The 26,130-nt window shown below is 39.4% G+C and overlaps 1 protein-coding gene across 7 annotated transcripts in view; it reads right to left on the minus strand.

Annotated features, from left to right (window-relative positions):
* The window catches only part of RASGRP3 (RAS guanyl releasing protein 3), an 82,905-nt gene that overhangs the window by 33,940 nt on the left and 22,835 nt on the right, over positions 1–26,130 (minus strand). For 6 of the 7 annotated variants that reach the window (XR_014254109.1, XM_082426983.1, XM_082426980.1 and 3 more), the window contains exons 1-6: positions 10,848–10,925; positions 10,169–10,300; positions 8,590–8,737; positions 6,959–7,132; positions 6,458–6,574; positions 4,201–4,476 (exon numbers count right to left, since the gene is read on the minus strand). Coding sequence is in view for 6 of the 7 variants with exons in the window: in XM_082426983.1 (XP_082283109.1) it covers positions 4,201–4,476; positions 6,458–6,574; positions 6,959–7,132; positions 8,590–8,737; positions 10,169–10,300; positions 10,848–10,852 (852 nt within the window). In the remaining variant the exon portion in view is untranslated. Of the gene's footprint in view, positions 1–4,200; positions 4,477–6,457; positions 6,575–6,958; positions 7,133–8,589; positions 8,738–10,168; positions 10,301–10,847; positions 10,926–12,745; positions 12,844–13,850; positions 14,043–16,839; positions 16,973–26,130 lie in introns of those variants that run through there. The other variant, XM_082426985.1, reaches the window with a different exon arrangement.

Below are 26,130 nucleotides of genomic sequence, written 5' to 3' on the forward strand. Positions count from 1 at the left end.
TGATGGAAATATTTTTGTCTTCTCCCAGTGTTTGCTCTCCATTTATTAGTGGTCGTATGAACCTAGGCAAGTCATTAACCTTCTTGAGTCTGTCTCTTGATCTGTAAAATGGGAATCATCAATAATAGCTCCCTCCCAGGATTGTTGTGAAGATTAAATGAGCTAATGGTGTCCAATGGGATTTGTTTAGGGGGCCACACAGATGGGAACTGCAGGGTTTGGCTCCCAATCGGTGCAGCAGCCAAATGCTACTGTGCTCATCCATGAGTGCAGAGCTGCCTTCTGGGTTACTCTAGCCATCTCTCTGTTTTCCCAGCCACGATCCTACTTGCTTTCTCGGATCTCCTCTGGGCCTTACAGCCCTGCACAAAGTGATCTGTTCTACTTCCTATGCACATTTTAAATAATACAGGCAGCTTGTCAATGGGGTTTCAAAAATATTTATTTGTGTCTAACATATTTTAAGCTTGTTTGTTTCTAAAAAATGTTCTGAGTCACTGTTTCAGGTTGTTACTTTTACATCCAAGCCTATCAGCAAAGATGGCTGTGGATTTAGTCTGCACCTTAGGACCGACATTGTCTTGACTGGAGAATTGTAAAATAACACACACTTGGTCATCAAACTATCTCCATTCACCACTTTTGCAATTCTTCCTCTTCCTCCTCCTCCTCCCTCTCCTCCTCCTCTTCTTCTTTCTTCTTTCTTCTTCTTCTTCTTCGATTGTAAAAATACAGGGGCTTTCCAGTAATTTGCATATACTCAGAATGGTAAATGTAACTGATAGATCTAAAAATACTATGAAAAAATTCAGACTATTTCGTATACCATGAAACAAGAAGCATCAGTGTAAAAGCTCCTGGTTACATGAATTGGGATCACAATGGATAATGTCTTCTCCAGATCTTCCCTAAAAAGGGGAACAATCCAAATCTCAACAGTTTGGTGGTGTGGTCCTCTTTCCTTCATGTGCCCAGTACTGTTCAGGGGGCTAAGATTACAATGATAAAAATGGCAAACATAGTCCCTGCTCGCATAGATTTTATTTTGTAATTAACTCTTTCTTTACACACCCATGAAGAGGGAGAGAGATTATTTAATTTTCACAGATGCAAAATAAAGTAAATGTCAGCAATATTCCCACATTACAGAGTAAATGTCCATCAGAGAGAGAGAGAGAGAGAGAGAGAGAGAGAGACGCAAACTGGGATTCAGAAGTTGGCTATTTGCAAGCCTTTTGTCCGTTATGAATTGCAGCTTCTTCATTTCTAAAATAGGAAGGGGCAGGGGTGATGTTACACCCTCAGACCTGCCCAGGCTACATCACATGGTGTGTGTGAGAATCTACTGAGGAAATGTATGTGAAAAGTGCTGTGAAAACTGTAATCAACTATTACAGAAAGTTCAAGCATTGCTATACAGCCTACCGCACAGAGCAGGCATTTAGTAATTGTTCATTAACCTAAGAGTTCTCATTTTCTTTCTTCCAGGGCTCTCAATCATATATCAGCTTCCTCACCTGGGACCATGTTTAGAAGCAGTCACTTCAGGCAGAAACTTGACCTAGAGTCTTGGAGCAAAAAGAATCACCCATTCAATGCTGTGCTTAAGAATGACCTCACATGCATTTGGGCAGCTGCAGTCAATGTATGGTTCTAATCCCAACATGTATGTGGTTCATGAAATGCTCACTGGGCTCCAGTGAACACCTCCTGGGAGTCTCCTCCATCCTCATTCTGAGGAGATTAATCTGCCTATGGCCAGGAAGAATGAATGCACTGAACTTTCTCCTTGGTTGTGGGGAGAGAGGAAGGCTTTTGGCTTTAAATAGAAACTGGCTTGACAATCGTGCTCATCTGCGGAACTGTGCTATCCTGATGAACCACTGGGCTGGAACCACAGAATCAGGTTGACACTTGGTTCCTTAGTCCCAAGGCTCCACCATTCCTTACATCTAGCACCACAGAAGTTTAGAGCTGGATGAGATCTTACAAATGAGCACAAAACCCTTTAGGAAAAATCCAAAGTCAAGACTAGTTAGCAAGGAGACAAAGCTAAGTAACTGCAGAGGCAGGGCCAAAAGCTATGTCTCCCGTCTGAGATTCTTGCCACTATATTACACTATACTATACAACACTGCTGTGACTAAATATGGTGCTTGGTGGCTTCTAAATTTTCCTTCAATTCCTGAGAGAGAGAGAGAGACAGAGAGAGAGAGATACACAGAGAGACTGAGAGATTGAGTCATTCTTTTTTCTTTCCTTTCCAGCAAAAAGGAATTATTTCTTAGCTTTTACTTCTGGAGTTCAGATTTTCCACCTGCAGCCCCACAATTTCATTCAAAATCCTTTAGTATTTCTCAAATATCTGTCCTGATGTTGCCTGCTGCATTTACAATTCAAATTTCTTTTCCCTACTCCATCATTATCTTTTATCCGGATGAGGAATTGCCCAGCATAGGCAGCTGCTCGTGAAGTTCTCCCCCAGCTCGTGGAGGGAGCCTGAGCACAGACACTTGGAGCCTAGGCTACCCCCGGAGACTGGTCTGCAGACATCACCTGTGGCTGTGGGGTTACAGTCTGATTGGGGCTTACAGCTCTGGTCACTTATTCATGGAAACAGATTTACATGGCAAATGGTTAATAAAGGCAGCTGCCTGGATTATTGTGAGGTTCCCCCACCCTAATAGAGAATGTCTGTGTGTTTACTATTTGTTACACAAACTCAGCCCCAAGAGATTTGTGTTTCTGTGTGTTGGCCACTTCTGCTTTATACTAAGAACGCGGCTGCCATTATTGCCTACACCTAGGGGTTCTCTTCTTTGGTAAACAATTCTGTGTTCTAGGAACAGTTTGTGAGAAGGTCTAGGAACTGCACTCTTATCCCAATGCAGCAGTCCTAGAGGATTTAGCCCTTCGGAGCCCCAGAGGGGTTCTTGTTTTCATTCCCCATGGCCACTGGAGGAAAGAAGTCAATTTGGTGTTGCAGCCAAGTTTCAGATGCTACAGTGTCATAAACCCAAACAAGGAAGTTGCTCCTCCACTTGTTTAAGCAAGGGTGAGAGAATTTGCTTATGCCTCTTTCCCCCTGACAAAGAAGCAGCCAATGGGTAATGTTCTCTACTACACACCTGTGTGTCTAAAAGTGCTAGGACCTAGAGACCAGCTAATGGTGTGTGCCGCCAAAGCCAAAAAGTATGAGCAGTAGGTGAATTTCTTCCAACCCACTCCTAAATACAGCACCCAGTTCATCTGCTGAGCTCCTAAATATGCCAGGTATTGGGTGGGCCAAAAAGTTCTTTCAGGTTTTTCTGTTAAGATGTTATGCAATGTTATGAGAGGTGCTGGGGACGTGCGATGTATAAGGCAGGTAAACAGAAAAAAAATCTAATGTCAAGTGATACCTCCTATAGATAAGAAAGTACAAAGTACAAGGGCAACACATGTGACAGATGCCTTACTGCTTTGGAAGGAAACAGAGAATGCTCCAGAAAGATAGAGGCTTTTGAATTTAAGCTAGTCATGGTGGGGCTGGGGGGTGGGTAAGGAAGGAATTTTCCGAGAAAATGCAAAGCCAGAAAGTAGAAGGCAGCAATTTGTGGTGGAAGGTATAAGTCCCACATTCCTCAAAGGCAGGTGTGATGCGGGATCGGGTGATGACAAACGAGGAGAGACTGATAGTCAGAAAACAAGTCGTGAAGGGCTCCAATGGCAGACTGGGACCTGCATCTGGTGGTTTGGGGAGGTTGGTGGGGGTTACGGGGAGGGAGATCTCAGAGGAGGTCCCCGCATTACTCCAGGCTTCAACTACAGCAGTGCGGTGAGGATCAAGAGAAGCCGATGAGTTGAGGGCATATAGAAGGAGGTGATGAATTAGATGAGTGTGATGCATGATCATGAGGCGCTGAGGACGGGGCTGGAGGGCCTCTCTAAGAACTGCAGAAACCAGAGCCGTGGCGGCAGAGACTGGGACCCTCAAAGCAAAGGGAACTTTCTTTGCTCGGAGATTGGTGTCTCAAGTTGCTCGGGTTACAGGTGTGAGTTTCCCTCCCTTCATCCTTCGAGATTTCTTCCCATCTACTGACCCTGAATTCAACCCCTCCCCCACCCCCATTGTGAATTGCTGGCCTGGATCTTCCTGCATACCCTGGGAAGTGAGGTGCAGGAGAGTTATTAGCACAAACTCCAGTCCGTTGGACTCACCGTGAGCAAGTTGATCAAATCCAGGTTGGGTTCCAAGTGGTGAGAGGCATTCTGTAGGGAGACCAGTTCACTCAAGGTAACGGAGAGCTGGTGCATTTTCACAATGTTCACTTTGTTCTCCTCCATCCAGTCTGGGAAAATGACATGGACTGCTATCAAGTCTTTCAAGTGGACGCCAAGGATTGGGATTTTGAAGCCATCACAGTCAGCAAAGGCCTTGCGGTAATTACAGTAATTGCCGTTGGAGGAGACCAGCTCCGTCATTTCATTCCAGTTCTGGGAACAGATGGAAAAGTAGTATTTTCAAACAGCCTTCCCTTCTGCCCACCCTCAGGCCCAACAGTGTGTGGCTAGGAAATTCCTTGCCTACTGAAAGAAGTATCAATTGCACCAAAGTTGATGCAGGGAAATATTAACCAGGGAGAAGAAAGTTAGAAAAACGTACTAGGCTTGGCTATGAGTTGGACAGCCTGTTCCATTCTGCGGCAAAAGAGAAATAGCCCACACCTCTGCCTACCTACTAGGGGTGTTGAGATGTTAAATAGCATCATGTATATATAAGTATTTTGTAATTCATGGAAATATTACAATCCACAAATACAAGCATGTATTGTATTGAAGTATGTAGTATATTAAAATTTCCTAGTTGTTCCAAGAAAGTTGCATTCAAGATATAACTTGAAGGGGCCAGTATGGGGTAGGAACAGTCATACTGATGTGTGAGATAGCTGTGGTTTTGGACTCTGCCACTAACTAGGAGGGTGACCTTAAGCAAGTCGCTTCACTTTTAGGGACCTCAGTTTTCTTTTCTGTAAGAAAGAGGAGTTCAAATAAATAATTTTTGAAGACATACTGGTGGTTCCAAGCGTCTATGAGCCTCCACTGAATTCTTATTCTTTACAACATTTAAAATATGTTTTGCTCTTTACTGGAAATTCAGTACTAATCTAAAGGAAAATGAAACACATAATGAGCCCCATTATACTTGGAAAGGGTGCAATGTTTGAGGTCACTCAGCAGTGCTTCTGTGGCTTATATTCTCCTGTTTATATGCACAAGCTATTGTTGGTTGCCTAACGGCAGCCATACCTTCCTAATAGACCCATGTGTCTACTTTTGATCAGTCTACTCTTTCCCATGTGACTCGGATGAAGCTGTTTCCGTGCCCAGATCCAAGGACGGGTTCTGATCTACCATCTTCATAATTCCATTCCTCTGGTTTGCGATTGGTTCAGGAACACAGAGTTAAGCCAATCAGTACACTGTATTCCTCTGGATACTGTTATTGGCCCAGGGGTGGGCATGTGATTTGAGATGGTCCAATCTGTCTAAAAAAGAAGGTCTTTTATTCCATGGGTGCAGAGCTGAAGAGAGGTTTTCCCTATCTCCAACTTTCATAAACGAGAAAGCATAATTTTCCCGTTGCTGCAGACAGCCCAGTCAGGAGGGCAACCAATCCGATCAAAAACAAAAACTAAAACAAAAACCTCATACTCAGAGGACTACAGAGCAACTGAGCCAGAGCTCTGATCACACCATGCCTGGACTTGGCCCTGCCTCTGGACTTTCAGGTATGTGAGACGATCCATTTCCTTATTGTTTAAGCAATTCCAAGATTTTTTTTTTTAACTTACAGCTGAAAGTGTCCTTACTGATATAGCAAAGTACACGCTTACAAGGAAATCTTTTCATAAGGATGAAATGTTCTTTTTTGCTCAATAAGGAAAAATATTATTGTGGTCTGGAAATAAATATGGCAGAAAAAGTTCAGTTTGGGAAACAATCATTGCTTAAAATTTTTTTTTTTATCCCTGAAAAACTGAGCTATAAATCTGAGGGCTTTCTATACAAAAGATTTCTTTCTGTCCCCCTTTCCTTTGTGTCTTGCACCGTGTTGAACACAGTGCTATGAAGAGTGCAGGTGTTCAATGACTTCATTTGAGGACGGGATGGTAGGAATGATTTCTGTCATCTTTGCCTTGTAACCCCCATGTATTTCACAATGCCTATCACATAGTAAGCACCAAACACATATTTTTTGAATATTTACAACTACAATATGTTAATGGTGTTCAAAGCATTCCTATTAGGACACTTGCTGCCACCTCTAATCTGTTTTTCCAGGTGGTATGGCTGTAACCTCCTATTGTCTAAGAAGAAAACTTTCCCCTTCTGAGTGACATTTGTTAGGATCATCCTACCCCCAAACAATCTACAAACGAATTTTTTACTTGGGTTATGATCTGATCCACTGTACCTTTGTAACTTCTGAAGAAAGATGAGAATGGGTCTCTTTGAGCCGGGAAATGGAACTATGACTAAGGCCTCCTACCACTGCCATCAGGGTGTTAAAATTTTTGAGCTGAAGGAGCTTCTGCAATAAAAAAGGTTAACTTCAATACTTTGTAACAATTTTTGAATTATTCTGACCTTTTTGAGGTACAGATGAAGTCGTACAATTTAACAACAAGGATGTAGGGCAAATAGTATCAATTCAAAATTAAGAACAAATGAAATCCACTAGAAAAATATATCAATCATTACACAGAAAAATAGCTACATTAAATGCTTCCAAATATGGCCAATTAAAAGCAATCTTCTTGCATGAGAGAAGTATATTTGCTCATTAGACATTTATGGGTAGTTTAATTGGCTTTTATATTGTGAACCCCCAATTTTTTCAATGACTTTTCTCAATAGAGTGAATGAATATCTAGAATCCTTTGAGAATCCCAGTCTAATTAACAGACATACATACCTTGGCAACATTGATAAACTTTGTGATGACTTCTGCCCTTTGCTGAGGGGTTGGTTTGCTAAGAACCATCAACTGGACCCACTTAGAGATTCCATTAAATAAAGCAATAGATCTCTCCAAGGTTGGGTTATTCTCCAGGCAGCCATGGATGACATAACTTTGGTAATCAGTGAACTAGCAAAGGAAGATTCAGAGACTCTGAATTATAATGGAATCTTTGAAAAAATTATAAATTAGAATGTTGCATGGAAGAGGTGAGATAATGTTTCACAACAGCATAACGATTTCTTTCATTTCACATTTTTAACAGCATCTTACAAGTTTGAATATATCTGTATCTTTAACACGTTATTTTGCTGCATTTCACTCTTCCACACCCAGACGCACACTTATTACACACCACAGTGTTGATGGGAGGAGGAAGGGACAAGCCTCAAAGTCATATTCCAGTGAGTCCAAAATTTGCTGGATCATAAGATCCACCTGGGGCATTTGCTAAAATACTGGTTTTGGGGAACATGTCAGACCTAAAGAATCACTGTTCCAGAGGAATAACCTAACAATCTCCATTTTTCACCCACTACTGGTGATTCCAATGGTCAGGCAAGTTCGAGATACAACGGCATACATTAAAGAAGAGGAAATGAATATAAATATCATAATTTCAAGTCAGAATAAGTTTGCAATGTGTTTTCAAGAAGAAAAGAGAAAAAATAGAAATTGAGTAAGCCTGCTCTTTGGCAAAACTGACACATTTTCAGGAAGTCAGCATGGGTGTCATTAGATACACATGAGCCTCCTACCATATAAACAGAGCAGGGGATTCCCTCTCATGGCCTGCCTGTGGGGAATCAAAAGGTCCTCTCCAAGTAGGGTTACTTAGTGAAAAGAATCAGTCTTTCAGAAATCCATACTTCTAACCTCATGTTCTTCTTTGCAAGCAATAGCGTAATACATTCTTAGCCATCTTGGAAAAGAAGGAGTGACTTCCCCAGAGCTTGGTTAGACAAAGACAAAGGCTGTTTGTAAACCATTGTGGAAATATCATAACAAATGGATAGTGAGTAGGTGGCTAGGAAGAGATCACAGTCAGGAGGAAGAAAAGGGATGCAGAGGAGGAACTCTATCAAGACAGAGTAGGAAAGAAAAATTTAATCCAGGATATCCATCCCTGAGAAAGAAACAACCTGATGTTGAGATTCTCCTCAAAGCTTACAATTCCTATTTTCAACCTATATCCATAATCAGGCATTTATACATATCCCAACCTAAATAAATATTTCTTCTCCCAAAGTGAAGGGCCCAGCTAAACATGTTCACTTGGGAGAAGTCAACGGAGCTAAATAAACTTTGAATGGTTAAATCTCCACTGAATATTTAGAAAATCATGCTTTAATCCTATGAAAGGAGACATTGAAAATAGCAACAGAAATATAGCTCCTGAGCCATAAAGTAAAGACAGGATAATATTTATCTTTGGTTAAAAGGGATTGTTCCTGTGAGTTAAGGGCACTTTTCCAGTGGAGCACAGTGACAGAGGCTGCCAACCCTTCAGAGTATGAAAATGCAGCTCTTGGTAAAGTTGGCATGGTGGTTGTTATCCTTGGAAGAATAAATGTCCAGTTTCTTACTGAGATCCTTCTAAAAGATTTATGCTCCAGAAAAGTGAGGTGCTCAGCCAATTCAATGGGCTCCAGATGGTCAAAGAGCAGACAGGCTTTTCCCTTCTTGGATACTTTTTTCCTCTGTGTGACTCTTCTCATCCAGTCATAGGAAGGACTATAAAAGAAGAGTGAGTCTGGTCAATGTGCTGAAAGCTCATTTCACTCAATGGAAGTTATTAACCTACTGACTGTGTAACTCTTGGCCTGCTTCCAGGGGCTTGTGCAAAATACACGCCCAGTCCTTCGTATTTGAAGAGAAAACCACTGACCCATTGCCAATAGAATACAAACTTCGAGTTGTTTTTCCATACAGGGTGGGTTTGCACTGATTCATCCAGAATCCCTTACTTGGTCTTTCCTGTGACCAGTAAGGTTTGGATCATGAGGGAGAGGTTAGGGCTAGGTATATAAATTTTGGAGTTATCAATATATAGGTGGTGATGGAAACCATCAAAAGCTGGTTCTCTCACTTCAGCAACATATGGATTATTTGAAAAGCTTGTTATAAAGACAGAGACCTAGACCTCACTACCAGAGATTCTGACTTACTAGGAATGAATAATCTGAATAATTTGTATTTTTTAGTATAAACATTTATCAAACTCTTAGATGTCCCAGGCACCACTATAATCACAAGTATTAACTCATTAAATCTTCACAACAACTCTACCAGGTAATACTACTATTACTCCCATTTTATAGATGAGAAAATATAGGCACAGAGAGATTAAAATTTTACCCAAGATCACACAGCTAGTAAGTAGAGGAGTCAGGATGAATAATACTTATTTTTAACAACATCCCTAATAACTCCTGGATCACTCACCATTGATCACTCTTGAAGAAGTATTCTAAGAAAAGAGACTAGAGTATGAATGCCTAGGACACAAGAGCACATATTTGCAATATGGATAACCATACTCACAGGCCTAAAATAGTTTTGTCTACAAAGTTAGCTAGTCAATATAAAATGCTAGCCTAATTAGCACCAAGTTCCTAATCACTGAGCTAACCCGTTCATGGCACAACTATGGTCAACATTTGTACAGCCTCAGGCTGACCTCAGAGCATCTCAAACTTGAATGAGCATATGAATCAGCTGGGGATCTTATTAAAATGCAGTTTCCAGTTCAGCAGGTTTAGGGTGGGGCATGAGATTCTGCATTTCTGTTGAGCTCCCAGGTGATGCCAATGCTGTTGATCCACAGACCACACTATGAGTGGCAAGGGTATAGGAGACTAGATTCAGTAACCAAGCACCGAGCATCTATTATGTGCCAAATGCTTTCACATATTATCTCAGGTATTCATTGGATGCTCATAATACCTCATGAGAAAGGACAACCCCCACTTTACAAATACAGAAATTGAAGCTTGGAGAGAGAAACTATGTCCGATGGGACTGTGCTCACTGCATCAAAGCTTTCCTTAGAGAAGCACACCTTGATTCTGAAATAGTATGGATGGAGGTCAAGTGGGGTCATCACTATTCCCTCCCTCAAACAGTGGACTCATCATGTTTAAAAGAAGCTTGTGCCACTCTTACATGCTGGATATGTCGATGAGGCTGACGTGTTTCTCATATCCTAGTTGACTAACTACTTCCCGGAATTCCTCAGTCATACGGATCAAACCAAGGTCCAAATTAAACTCTGCGGGAAACTTCAGAATCCAGTACCTGAAAGGCATCAAGTATTTTTGACAACTGGAAGATTTCAAGCTAGACCTCTATGGAAACCATGGTATCATTTTACAGATTACATTTAACAATGCATCAAGACCACACGCCAAATTAGCAATCTCCCATCCCTCATCCATCACATTGAGTCTCCCTCTTCCCTACTTTAATCAAGGACTCAAATCCACCACTCCCACCCTGAGCCTTTCTTTCTCTCTCTTCAGAACCACTGCTGAGAAGAAACCCTTATCCCAATTCATGGCAAGTAGGTGGGAATGTGTATGGTGAGGGAGTAGAAAATAATGAACGTACTCTTTCTAAGAGCTGCTTTCATTCCCTAATCACATTGACCACTGCTTGATTTACAGTCCAAAAGAAAGATGAATTCTACTCCCAGGAACAGAGAAGGGCCAGTTTTAATACAATCAATAAAAGGGGGACTTGAGTCGATTCTATTGTCAGACTAGGTCTGTTGTATGGTGAAAAGGAAACTGTCAACAATTGCAGAACTAGAAACTACAAGACAATTAAATTCGTTAATATTTACCTCATGAAGTAACAGATCTTTAATCGAAATTCATCACAGCTTTCTCCACTGGCATTTCGATACGTACACTAGTTAAAGAAAAATCCTTGCACGTTGTTTCCTTTGCACAGACCTGCAGCTGTTTGATCAATTTAGATGAATTCCTAATAAGAGGGCCATACTAGGAATATTAGGGTTATGTGAACGTTCAAATGGAGAGAAAAGTGTGCTCTGATGACATCGGCGCTAAATAATTGACACAATGTATTATTGCTCTGGGATGTATTTTTTTGGTCTGGAAGAGAAGCCATTTATAAAGTTAGTTTTACCTTCCTGAGCACTTACCAAGTGATGATTGTCAACTGTAATTACAAATATACTACCAACTATAGATGATTTAAAATCAATAGTACATAAAAGCACCATTTTAGCCAAAAAGATTTTATATATAGGATTAATGCTTTATATAAGTACTCTAACTTCTTTAGTATTTGAAAATGTCATTTTTGGGTATATTAATACACATGTTGTGTTGTGATTTAGTTTCAAGTCTATTTAGTCATACTCTTTTTAACTAACATATATTGAGCTCCTGCTATATGCCAGGCACCATGGATATGCAGTGAGCAAGGAATCCAAAGGGAGGAAAATCTAAAGAAATGTTAATTCATAGGCAGTTTCAACTTTCATACAATCTGTACTTTCAGCTATTAAACTTTACTGTGCCTAAATACCTTTCTATTTGTGCTTCATATAGCAGCAGACATACTAATGGTGAGAGTGTTGTTTGTGGGCACATTTTTGGACAGTGTTTGGATCCTGAGGAGGGATGGACCAGACTGAGTCAGTTCCCTCCATCCTTCTCTATGTACTGCCCTTCAATAGTGGGACCTGTGGAATCCTTGGACCACTGGGTACTCGTATCTTGCTCACTTCCAGGGACCTCTGTTCAGGGTGAATGTCCCCTTATCTTCTCTAACATCCCCTTCTGACCCAAGGTTGGGGGCATGTTGGAAGAAAGAAGTAGAAAGTGGAGGAAGCTTGAAGTAAGCAGATGGAAGCCACGCTGGCCCTAATAGTACTCAATGGACCCTCTCCCTCTGAGGCTCCCCTTGTTCTGCAAGGCTTCTCACTCATCTGCAGGACCCCTGGGCTTGCAGCAGGCAAAGACTGTAGGAACCAACATTAGTGGTTATATAATAAACATTAGATCTCAGGGAATAAAACCTCCGTATAAATGTGTGACTGTTTTGTAGCCATTTTCAGCCATTTGGCTTTTAACTACCTTTTAGGACTGTACCGTGTAAAAAAGTGGTGGACTGCTAAAAGCCCTTATTATAGAATGGGGTTTCTAACTATGGATGGTTTTTTTTGCTTTTATATCAGAAGAAAATTTAAGATTAATATCAATTAACAAATTGTAATAAACCTGCTAGAATATTCCTTGTGTCTTGCCAGCAAGGGAAGATGTGAAAATTTAGGTGGTGTTTATGCCTGAGCCAGATCATATTATTTTGGCTGGCATTTCCATATGTCTAAACTGTATCCTCTATGTCCACCATTCTGCGTTCCTAAAAGGAGTAAATTAGCTCTTGAATCAGTGTTAAATATTCTTTCATTACACTAACAGCAGAAATATTTAAGACAAGTTAGAAACATTCAGTCTACAACTCCTGTTTCATTTTATATCTAGTGATTATTTCCAAGCAGAGCCAAAACATCCAGATGGATAGTTAACTATTTGGTCATTCATCCAGATGTTTTGTCTAGACATCTATATATATTCACAAAAGAGCTGGATAACTGACTGAAGACTGTTTATTCATCTTAATTTACTGGCTGTGGTTAGACACTCTATCTAAATACAGAACTTGATTTATGATTGTAAAAATTACACAGTAGTTGAAAAGATATATGCAGAGAAGTTTTTCTGCCAACTCAGTGGAAGATAAATACCATCGGTGCATAAGTAGAACTATTCTTGGCAAATAACTATTATTCAGCTCTCCATTGTCATCTGTTAAAAAATAAAATGAGAGGTGAGGAGACAACAGTACATACTACTTTTCTCTATTTCTAATATCAGTAGAGAAACATCAGTGTCAAAATTTTCTTGTAGACCCAATTATCATTTTCCTCCTACTTCTGCTGGTATTTCCTTGCAAATTAAGTGGGTAGGTCTCACCCTTCCTCTGATGTAAGGTTGCCAAATTTCACAAATTTAAATACACGACACAGTTAAATTTGAATTAAGTAAACCACAAATAATTTTTTAGTATACGTATGTCCCATGCACTATTTAGGACATACTTATACTAAAAATGTGGCTCATCTGCAATTCAAATTTAACTGAGCATCCTGTATTTTATCTGGCAACCCTTCTCTGTCTGGTTTAACTCTTCCTATAACAATCAGTTCAACAAACAACTCCTTTGTGACTCTGTTTGTGCAAGGAATAATCCAAAATGCTGAGGTAGATGAACACCATAAAAGGCATATAGCTGTAAAGTCTACAACCTAGTAGGAGATATAAGACATATACACAAAGACAGAATTCAGGAGCTTGGGCAACTCACTCTTGTCTAAGCCAAAATACCAAAAATGATCACAGCAGCATATACCACGTACCATAAGAAAGTCATAAAGGGCTGTGGGAGAGTGGAGGAAGCAATCAGCATTCCTGACAGGGGAGATTAGGAATGATATTATGAACATCTAGGGTGACATCTGAAATGAGCCCTGAAGTAGAATTTCAATGAAGTAATATGATAAAGGCATGGAGGTAGAAAGATGCAGGGAATGTTCCAGAAACATTAAGTGAACAGTATGGCTGGGGAATCAGCTGTGGGCAGTAAAGGGAAGGAAATGCAGAGGGCAGTGATACTGGGGAGACAGATTGGGGTCAATCAAAAAGGCCTTGAATACCCAGGTATGGAGATTGAATTCTGTTCCATAGCAACACCTACATCTGAACAGGGGGAAGTAAGAGTAGCAAGATGTACAGAAGGGAGAAAAGGCTCATACCAAACATCTCAATGCAAGTGCTCAGCAGTTCATCTAACGTTGCCGCTTTCCCAAGTCCACTTGACCCCATGGTTATTTAGCCGTTGTCAAAAAACTAGGGGCATTTTCAACATCATGTAGACCATCTCCATAATCATGCAAGCAGGTGATGCTTGTGCCTAGTGGTGGTCTCTGATCTAGAGTCTCAAGACTCTAAAGAAACAAGAAGAAAAAAATATCAGACTAGAGTTCTGCTATCTGTTAAAGCATGACTTTCCTACCTGAAAAGATAATGACTTCCACTGACTATATTTCTGCAAGAAAAGCATCAAAGTGACAGAGATTGTGTGAACCACCATGATGGCGAAATGCCTGCTAATCTGTTCCTTAGCGTGTATGATGCTCTGAAACCACGGAAACGTTCCCTATTAAATAATATCCCATTTAGCAGTTGAAAAATTTTTTTGATACAACATGTTACACTTCATATTCTTAAGTGATAAAGACATTCAAGAGTACATTGTTATAGACGTTACTTGGTTTAATATTATTACAAGTATATAGAGGGAGATAACTTTAAAGAGCAAATATATTGATGAGTGTTATCCTCAGGGATCATGTAAACGTTCAACAACTGGTAAAAAAAATCTTATTTGCATAACTTCTCTAATAGTAACAGTATTATTAATAGTAGTAAAATATTAACAATAATCTATTGAACATCCACATTATGTACCAGGCACTACACCAAATGCTTTGCATATATTATACAAGTTGATCTTCGTAACGATACTGTAAGGTAGATTATTATTTCCAGTTTACAGACAAGGTCATGGGATTCACACAGATTTAGCAACTGGTCCAAAACCATACAATTATTATGGCCTTGAATCAGGACTCCATTATAAAATAAAGTTTTTGGTTTCCCTTTTTCCCTTTTATTGCTCTCCCAAGTGGGGATATCATAAGGCTGTCATAATTTTGCCCCCTAATCTAGTGTGAAAAATAGCACTCCACACCATCTCAGAAAAAGGATATAAACCAGATTATCTGTCACAGAGGTAGTAGAAAAATGTGGGCATGACAGCTGTCCCATTTTATAGCACTGTCATGGGTAAAGTGGGATTAGAAACCTCTAAGAGATGCTTATACCGAAAGTATCCCTGTTGGAAACATACCATCATTTTATTTTACAGAGCAAGTCCTTGATGCCAGCTCCATATAAGGCTTAGAGAAATTGAGAGGTCATCATGATGTAAGACAGTTACCCACTTTGGATAGTTTAGGAGGTAAACGTGGCCATTGGGAATTCACTCTTGAACTGTTTAAAGCCAATGTCGATTTTATTCTCAAAGTTTATTTGTTCAACTGGTAGTCATGGAGCACCTGACAATTGCTAGGCACTAGGCAAGGCATTGAGGCTGCCAAGATGAACACATCATTGTCTCATCCCTGCCTTCAATGGGCCCATAGTCAACTTCAGAAGGCAAACACGTGAATGAATAGAAAAAAAAACTAAGGTCCATATGTGTGGCTGTATTAGTTTAGTGGTACCACTGAAGACTGACATCTGAATGAGTCTGTTCACCAGCTGTATAAATCAGGTGGAAACATACTCTTGTGCTAAAGGTACTACTCTTAGAGCATCAAAAGAAGGATTATTCCATGTGTCATAAAAATAATGGAAACACTGGGTCAATGCTGTCCCACTTCTGGAAGGGGAATATTAAAGCTGTCTAGAACCAACTCTTACATCTCTTAACCAAGTCACCTTATCGGGAAGGCCTTTCCCGACCACCATAATTTAAAACAACTCTCCCTCCAAGCCCACCTCCCAACTGGCATGCCCTACCTCTCTTACTGGATTTATTTTTCCTCATAACACGTATCCCCATCTGACATACTCTATATTTTACTTGTTTATTTACTTTTTAATCTTTCTAGCACTATAAACGTAAGCTCCATGAATGTAGGAATTTTTGTGTTAGTTCTCTGGTATACTGCCCAACTGCTAAGATTTTTGCCTCTCATATAGAAGATACCCAAAAAAGAATTTGCTAAACTCATGAATGAGTGGATGGATGGATAAAGAAAGAATAAAATAAAAATGGTAAAAAGTTTGTCTTTGAATATGTATATATTTGTATGAGTGGATACTATAAAATTTTAAAGGATTGTTTTTTAGTTTGTTTTACTTCTTTAAACTAGCTTTTAGTAAACATCACTGGGACAGAAGTTTTCTAGACTTTCTGCTAACCTTCTAGATGTGATAGGATCTGCCTATACTCTATTCATAATAAGAACTTGGTACCTCTTCCAGGACATTTTGGGGCAGCATTTCTCTGATTTCCTTAACGTAAATTCTGTCAATCCCAAGAAAAGTCAACAATGGACAATTGACAGGTTTGATTACCTTCCTGTATAAACAGGCATTTTTTTTATCTTGTTAATTCTTGTTACTGAATAGTAAATGTATTACTTAGAACCAAACAACCTAGATTAACTAAACTAATTCTCAGGTCAAAACCAAAATTATTCAGCTAATTTGTTTGGGGAAGATATTGACTTTCCACAAGAGGTTAGAAATAACCTGGCACCAAAGACCTGTCACCATGTTTGGAGTTATATTTGTGATCTGCAAAGAAGCCAGTACCTGAGAGCCAGGTGGGCCTCTCCAGTTACAATCTGTTTCTGCAATCAGTAGATGTGTCTGTGTCTCTGCTTAGCATTTTGTCAGCTGCATATGTACCTGAGATCTCATTTCATATGTGTGGATATTATTGTATCTACAACTGCTTTTTCAGAAGTAAAGCTTCTTTATTGCAAAGGCAATATACATTCATCATTTAAAATACGACAGTAGTGAAAAAGGAAAGAAAAAAAATCTACCCATAATTTCATCATCAAAAGGACTCTTGTTAATACCATGGCATGTTTCTTTTAGTTTTTCTGGCATAAATATTTTGGTGAGTTTCTTACATAATCTAAAATAGTTTAAAGAAATACTTACTTACTGGTCTCACACAGGTAGATATCCAGGTCTGAAAGAATTTTAAGGGCAGTTATCATCATTGGAAAATGCACTGGGGACTCAGTCTGCTGAACTGGTTTACCCAACTTGAATAATAAGTGCTTTGGAGAACCTGATAAAAGAACAGAAAGAAATCCCCAGAGTTAAATAATAGAAACACTGAATAATCCACATTGTGTTAAAGCATTTCCAAAACCCTTCAATTATAAGTGGTTTTTGTCTAAACGTCACCCACAAAATTAGTTAAAAAGAGAATACATTTGAAGCAGTGATTTGGTGCCATGATATTTTTAAGATCAAATTGTTTTGAAAACATTCAGCCTATTAAAAACGATGTGTGACCAAACCAAAATTTATACACACAGTGTAAAATACTATTTTAGTCCAAATATACTTCTATGTGTGGATTACTCATTAAGAATTTCCAAACACTGACTTTGGAATGTTAGTAAATCTCTAAAACAATTTGTTGTGGTGATCATCAAACTCTGACTCTAAATCACTCCTGACTGTCTCAACAAGAATGTCAATGTTATTTTAGTCCAGGTTGTTTAGTCTCTTGATGGTTTAGGAGTTGCTTTTGTGTTGATAGGTACGCTCTGGCTGCACTGAAAATTATTGCTCCTCAGCATAAACATTTTCTCACAAATCTGAAAAGGACGCAATAAGCCAAAATTTCCCCAGGGCTTGAATTATTTCTAAGAGAGCAGGTCTCACTTCAAAAGGGCAATAGAGTTCTGTTGGGTGTGATTTCCAAAGGCCATGATGTCTTCATGCAGCAAAAAGACCATTAACGTGACTGGTGAAGACTCAAAAAAATTGTGAGGTTGCCTAGGACAATAAGAACTATGCTTTCAATGTTAGAAATAGTGAAAAGGAGCCAATTCCATGCAACTATACACGAACAGATCTTAATTAGCATCCCAGGCTCTTGACTCAGAACATTTAGAAGTTTTTAAAAATTGGATTTCAACATTAGATAGACAAATGGGGAGAGTTTTACTACTTTGAGTAAAACGCCGTTAACGCTACTTACTTTACTAGATTGTTTAAGAAGTTAGTGAGGTAACATAAATGTACCCCCTGTCAATCCTGCAAAACACTGGGTGCTCGGGAAGGTGTCTCCCTTTGTCCACACTTCCTCTTCCCTTCCAGTATTTAAAGGCTTTTAAGTTGACTTAAGGTGAAGTAGAAGATCAACATTTAGAAGTGACAGAAAGAGAGATGTTAGTTTAGAGAAGGGAGAAGGAAATAGGCGAAAAAATACTGTGACACTAGGGCATCTAGTAGTGGGGCAGGTGGCCTCATCAGCAATGGAATCCCATTCCCGAAAGTGCTCAAGCCAAAGTAAGGTAATGACTGTCAGAGATGTTGTAGACTAAATTCCCAGACAGTGTCTAGGAAACACACCGAAATAACAGCGAAGTTTGCTCCTGGCTCTAGGATTGCAAAATTTATAAGGTGAAACATTATATCTATTCAAGAAATAGTTTTGAAATTATATTGGCCATATTAGAACTTCCAAAGATAGTCTTGTCTATAGCACTATCTCTATTGTAAGAAAAATCAAACAAAAACTCTTGAAGACTCTTCCCTCCTAATGGCAGATATTGTCTTTAGAGATAAATAACCATGTGTATGTTCTTACACTCATATGACCTTCATATAGAGACATGGGGTTTCTCCAGATGCCTAAATCCTTTGTTAAAATGAGTGGTAATTATTACAAACCTTTACGCTATAAGGATTAACAACTAGGGTGTCATAGCATTTGTTATTCTGGCAACACTCAAGCTTAATCTTCCTTTCTTACCACAGACATGAGATTTTAAAAGTGCTGTCATTATATTCTCTGAGACTCCACAGGAGAATCAAGATTTTTGAGTTCAGTAAGAGAAATGACAAAACTATGAAAGACAGTTAATTTATTTGGCAAATACTTACTGAGGATCTATTAGACACCAGATACCAAGCAAGCTGCTAGAGTGACTGGTAGAGGAAGTTGCAGACAAGCAAAGAGAAGGATAAATTGGTGAGCAGGACAAACACAATTCTTGCTCTTATACTCCAGCAAAGAATAAAACAAGTAATTACCATAAAGTATCCTATGAAGGTGCAGGGCACTAATACATTCTAGGAGCCAGAGGAGTTTTAGCTAGGCCAAGTGTGGGTGGGAAGATGGTAATTAAGAAAAGTTAAAAGACATTTAGAATGACTGAAGTATTGAATGAGACAAGAGATGAGACCAAAAGGTCAGTAGGAATAGCTCATGAACAGTATTGTAAGCTATATTAAGGAGTATGGACTTTATCTGAAGGGCAATGAGAAACCATTGTTTTAAAGGTGAGTAGGAGAACGGCATGATCATACTTGATTTTTTAAAGATCTTTCCATCTGCAGTATGGAGGAGAGATTAGTAAAGACCTACACTGATATGGGGAAATCAGTTGGTGGTCAATTATAACCATCCATGCAAGAGAAACCAATGTGTGGAAATGGAGATGGAGAGAAGTGGTTGGTCACAGAATATATTTTGAAGATAGGTCCAATGAGATTTGTTGATCTATTGGCTATGGGGAATCAGAAGAAAGGAGGAATCAGGGATAATTTCCAGATTTCCAGCTAGACATTTGGTTGGGTTATGGAGCCATTTCCCTGAGATTGAGAAACTGAGGGATGGGGGTAGGGGTAGTTAAGTTCATGGAGGGGGCAGCAAAGGATGAATTCACTTTTGGATGTGTTTAGTTAGAGATGTCTGAGACCTCTTAAGGGGAATGTTGAGTTAGCTTCTGGATATCTGTTACATGATCATGTTTAAGTGTTAAGAATCAGTGGAAAGGGAAAGTTAAGGGCCAGGAGAAAGAGAATTTATATAACAAGGTCTCTGGGAGGACAGGAGTGATAGACCATGCACAGGTGGAGGGATTTACCTTGGATAAAGCAGAGGGTCACCTCTTTCAATGTAACAGCATGAAAGAGGAAAAAAATGGGTATAGATACAGGTATATTCATCCTTTTGATAGCAGGAAGTCAAGGAAGTTCCTGTCTGGTGACTTCTATTTACTCTAAAAAGAAGGAGACAAGGTCATCCACTGGAAGGTCTGATGGAAACAGATCTGAGATTTATCCAGAGGAGAAAATAAACAAAAGATGTTGTGAAGAGCAGAAGAAAGAAACCAGAAGTACTGGGGTTATTTCCATCCATAGTAGAAGGCTGATGTTTCTCTTCTTCTGGAGTTTGTTTTGAGAGGAAGTTTAGTGTTTCTTGTTCCTAGGGTGACATCACTCACTTGGGTCATGTTTCTGAAATTATTTAAGGTAACTTTTCTGGAACAAGTCACATGGCAAGTTTCTTCTGTATGGACCAGGCAATTCTGAGTTTCTGTTGTTAGAGTCTAGTCGTATAAGTTTCTGTAAGTATGAACCTCAGAGCTGAAGCATGGTTGGCATTTTCTAGGTGATTTCCAAATGAGGGCAGGAGTCCCTGCTCCAGTCTCACTTAGCTTTGCTTGATATGGGGAAGAAGAAGATACTATTGGAAGGGAAATTATAATAAAGAAATAATTTACCTCCCATCCTTTGACTTGCTCCAGAATATTTCATTCTGGCAACTTCAACCTCAGCCACTATTCCCATGTTCTCTACCCTCCCAGCCAATATTTCTGTATCTCTGCCTCACCATGCACAGTCTCCAATGCCCTAATTATCTGTTACTTTTTAAAAGGTCATAAATCACAAGATACATTACTGTTGTTCACTCTTCATGCATTCTTTGGATACTTCTACATTGGTCTTGTTTTAATCTTCTTTCTCATTTCTTTCAACTTCACCTCTCAGTTCTTTGAATTTATCTTTCTACTTTATTTCCTCCAATCAGTTACTTTTCCTAGCGTGTTCTGTCATAATCTCATTGCCAACACTATCAAGGTTGATTCTATCACAAAGCAACTGGGACAGTATGAACTTAGAAAATGAGCCCAGTGCTTACAGCAAAGTTAAAACATTCTAAATGGGCCATAATGGTGACCCATAGAAGAAAGTATCCCACATTTATGGATAGCGGAGCAATATCCCTGAAGTTTATTTAAGGCTGACAGGAGGGAATAGCCATGGGTAACACTGAATTTCTCAAATCTTAAAGTAATTTTTTCATTCTTGCCTTAGATGGGTGTAATTAATGTAACAATGAGGTTTTTCTGGGTTTTAAATTGTTAGTTCTTGTTGTTTATTTATTTTTTCCTACAAAAAGCTTTTACTAAATTAATGGAGCATTAATAATCAACATTGTCTTGGATTTTAGAAAACAATAATTTCTACAAATATTACTTGTCGGTGGCATATAATGTGATAGACATGATGTTGGGAAAATTACCTATATTATGTTTAAATCTTATAACACCCTGAAAGCTAAGTGCTAGCCTCACCATTTCTTTCTTTCTTTCTTTCTTTCTTTCTTTATTTATTTATGGCTGTGTTGGGTCTTCGTTTCTGTGCGAGGGCTTTCTTTAGTTGCGGCAAGCAGGGGCCACTCTTCATCGCGGTGCGCGGGCCTCTCACTGTCGCGGCCTCTCTTGTTGTGGAGCACAGGCTCCAGACGCGCAGGCTCAGCAATTGTGGCTCACGGGCCTAGTCGCTCCGCGGCATGTGGGATCTTCCCAAACCAGGGCTCGAACCCGTGTCCCCTGCATTGGCAGGCAGATTCCCAACCACTGCGCCACCAGGGAAGCCCCTCACCATTTCATACAGGAGGAAATTGAGACCTAGAGAGGTTAAATTATTTGTCCATATCATATTACCAGTTAAGTTGCAAAGCTAGGCCCATCTGACTCCAAAAATTTATATTTTTTTCCACTACCCAGACAAATGTTAGCTGTTGTTAGGGCTGCCTATTAGATCAATTTCTAGGCATTGTCTAGAACAAATGTTTACTATTCCCTTTGCTTAGCTTCTAAGCATTCTATCACTGGCCCTATTGTCTGCAAATGAATAACCATCATTATTACAGCAAGCTTGACAATTCAGGGACTAACTGGTACCAGACACTGAACAGAAGTCAATAACCAGCTCAGAGCTCATCTCATAAGGCCTCATTGCGTTTTTTGGTAACAAGGTTAAACTGCATTTTATTTATTTTTTTCTTGGTTAACAGTATTTAGTATTGGCAACCAAACTAACACATTTACAGACGCCTGACATGAGTTGAATGAGAAATTAAAGTCTTGAAGAAGCTCTAATAATAAATACAATGGAATTCTAAAGTCCAGCCAAGGAGGTGTTTCCCTAGCATTTGGCTGTAGCTGGACATGGAAGAGAACCGACACATACACATATTAGGCATTTGCAATCAGATGGCTTCCAGATGGACACATTCAACCACACGGAAGGGTTATGGCTACTATGGCAACGCCAGTGTTCAAATTGTAAATACTATCCCCCAAATAAGGCCCATAACTAGGAAATGCTTAGCTCAGAAGTTAACATTTTAAACTTTGGGAAAATAGGTTTGTTTGTTTTTTTAAGATCAATATTTTCTTCTCCTGAAGATGCCAGTATTATATTCATAACAATCCTGTTTGTGGCACTAATACTTTGGAGGACCTGGTTCCAAACGCCTTGAAATAAAGTCACATTCCCTTATCATTTGATTATTCGTTTACTTCAGAGTGAGTTTGACGATGATGACGATGATGATGATGATGATGACGATGATGATGATGATGATGATGATGATGAGGATGATGATGATGATGATGAAGGAGAAGGAGAAGGAGGAAGTCATCTTACTGAGTGCTGCTATCTAGTCACCGTGCTGAGCACTGTACCCAATGAACTTTGGAAGGCTAGGCCCCACCCCAGAAATCCAGCGATAAATAAAATGCAGCTAAACTTTGCTATTTAATTGTTACCAAAAAAAAAATTCAAGGAGGCTTTCTGAGATGAGCTCTGAGCTAGTTATTGACTTCCATTTAGTACTTAGTATCAGCACTAACATCCTCATGCCTATGTGCCCACCATGAGCAGGAGGGCATTCTCAGTACCTGGCATGGGTTAAGTAAAACTCGGGATCCTCCCGCTGGGACCAGATGACAATCTCAGGGGACAGAATCTACACAAAGGAGGCTCCAAGGGAATGAAGACACTACACAGAAAACCTCTAAGAAGCAAGAGAATGTGAACAGAAGACACAGCCTGGAGGACAAAATCTCTCTCTCACCTACCACCACTTGGAGCTGGGAGTGGAAGCTGCCTGTCTCTGAAGATACCGAGAAAAGATTTTAAAACCTGAGTTCTAAGTTGCTACACAGGAATGCAGCAAGAAGCACTAACATAATGAAAGATTGTTTTCAAAAAGTATCATCTCCATGCTCTCAGAGAAAGGCATTTGTTTGATTGAGCTAAAAGGCCAATGATTATTGAATACCTATTAAATGTTCAGCACTGTGTTATGAGCTGAAGATGTAAAGAGCTATTCACAAGGACCCAAATCCCTGTGTGGGAAACACATTATAAACTGGTTATTATAAAATAATGAGCCTGTTAAGTCCAGTGTCACAGACACATGCCCAAGATGTTGTAGGAGCATAGGAATTGGACCAAATTCAACCAAACAGATCTAGGAAGACTTCCTCAAAGAGGAGACACCTGAGAGGGTTAAGTTTTATGGGTCACAAAACTAAAACAGAAAATACCAGCTAAATTCACTGGTGTCAGACAGCAAAGTGGCTAGAAATATCTGAGCATGATTTTAGAATTGGGCATAGGATAGATATTATGAACCTGCTATCAAAACTTATCATCATGTAAAAAAAGAATAAGAACACACATAAGACAATATTAGAATAAGAGCTGGTGAGAGTAACATGATTGGGATTGGGTAGGTATGCGTTGAGTTCTGAACTGTTTTTGGCTTAAAAAAAAAGCATAAGTAAATGAATGCACCACAAAAAGTTAGGGACTGTACAATGCTTTATTATCACCATCATTATTATTTATTTTATCCAATTTTACTACTGACACTGATAGGCTTTAAAAACTAGATTTCTTATGCCATTTTGATGCTAATTTCTGTATACATAGATACAGACCTACTTGAAGATGTAATATTAATTTCTCCTTATCCAGTGAAACCGTACAGTGTTATCATCTAAGTGAAAACATTTTGCTCTTGTTCAGAAACTAGTATGTTTATAGCATTCTTTTATGGTACAGTAAATTCTTAGTTTGAAATTACTTCTGAAGGATTTGGAGCTACACTTTTTATTGGAACCAATTAAAAGTAAAATATAGTAACCCCCCCAAAATGCTTTTTAAATTATGTCTGTATTCTCAATTAAATTTACACAGCTTGAAGCCCATAATTAGAAGGCGCCACTTAACGACTCTGTCATTCTCTTTTATTTCAGATATTTCTCCTACAGCAAATGTTTCTTCCTTTCTCTAAAAGAAAAACAAATCTCAAGAGATGGTGATATCTCTCTTCCTCCCATCTAGGACATTAACTAATTTCACCTTACTTTCTCTAAGGTTCACTCTCATCAGCCCTAACACGAGAGAAATAACATTACTCTGCCTTCCACATAAGAACGGAAAAAAAAACTTCATTTGAAAAGGTTTTAAGGGCATTTAACACAACAAAAAAAAGGAAGCCCTAAAATTACGAAATGTCCCAAACTATATTTGAAAAGTCATTATTCAGAATTTAGAATATATTTCCCCATTAGAACAATATTATAAATGGATTACTAGTAGATTTACACACGGAGGACAAGGAGGTCGGTGGGGACCTGTCAAAAATACTAAAAAGAACTTTTGGAATTCCCAAGAAGTTCAGAGGTTGACAGCACTGGTTCCCTATATGCCAAATTACCCTTCAGAAATTGTGTAACTCCTAGAAACATGAAACTAATGGGTATTTTTAGATCTAGAGAGGCAAAGGAGGAGAAAAAAAGATAGAGGGAGAGGAAAGTAGCTTTTCACAAAGTCACTGTTAAAGAGTTAGAGGGGGCAAAGAAATGGGAATAAGGATTTTGTTGGCACAGTTGTCAAACAAGGGAGGAACTGATGAACTGGAACTAAATTGTTAGCAGTTTAAGTAAACAGGAGGTGTCTTTCCTGGCCTCAAGCAAAAACAAAGAACACAAGCTCTCCACTGGCCATCTCTCCTGTCTTCCCATTCTTCACAGCCAAATAGAATTGGCTTATTTCATCCCCTCTCCGGACCACCAAAATCAATTCTCCCTCCACTCCGCACCTGCACACCTCTCCAAAAAGACTCTGGTAGAGGTCACTGCATTTTGTCAGAAGTTAGGTTAAGCCTCAGCAGCCATGTGTTACCTCTTGACCACACCCTCCCTAAAATTCTCCCCTTGGATGGTTTTCCTGGCATCTTCTCTTCCCTGATTTTCCTCCTGTGTCTCAGGTCACATGTTTCCAGTCTGATATGCAGACCTTCCTCCTACTGCTGAGGGCTCGCAGGTCTCTACGCCTTTTCCTTTTGCCTCAGACTCTCCATGTAAACTCATCCACAACCACAGATCCAACCACCACCTCTGTGCTGGACTCCAGCTGTGTGGTGTGCTGTAGAGGACAGAGTGGGCTCTGGACAGAGGCATGTTTGAGCTCTGCTCTTTACTAATGCGTGACTTTGGATGAGTTTTACTTAACTTTTGGGTAAGTTTTCATATCTTACCATCATGCATTGCTAGTGGAAATGTAAAATGAGGCAGCCACTTTGGGAAACAGTTTGGCAGTTCCTCAAATCTTAAACGTAGAGTTACTATATGGTCAAGCAAATTCACTCCTAGGTATATACCCAAGAGAATTGAAAACTTATGTCCACAAAAAACTTGTATGCAAATATTCATAGCATTGATATTCATAATAGCCCAAAAGTAGAAACAACCCAAATGTCCATGAACTGATCAATGGAAAAACAAAATGAAGCGTATCTATACAATGGAATATTATTTAGCCATAGAAAGAAATGAAGTACTGACACATGTTTTAATAAGGATAAACCTTCTAAAAGTTATGCTAAGAAAGTCAGACACAAAAGGCCATACACTGTAAATTCCATTTATATGAAATGTCCAGAATAGGTAAATCCAATAGGTAGAGACAGAAAGTAAACTAGCAGTTGCCAGGGACTGGAAAGGAGGAATAGGGAGTGACTGCAAAGAGTTCAGGGTTTCTTTTTGGGGGTGATGAAAATGTTCTGGAATTGGGCTGTGGTAGTTGTACAACCTTGTGAATATACTCAAAATCACTGAA

The sequence above is a fragment of the Balaenoptera physalus genome (genome assembly GCF_965194825.1).
Source record: "Balaenoptera physalus genome assembly, chromosome: 15".
Classification (NCBI taxonomy): domain Eukaryota; kingdom Metazoa; phylum Chordata; class Mammalia; order Artiodactyla; family Balaenopteridae; genus Balaenoptera; species Balaenoptera physalus.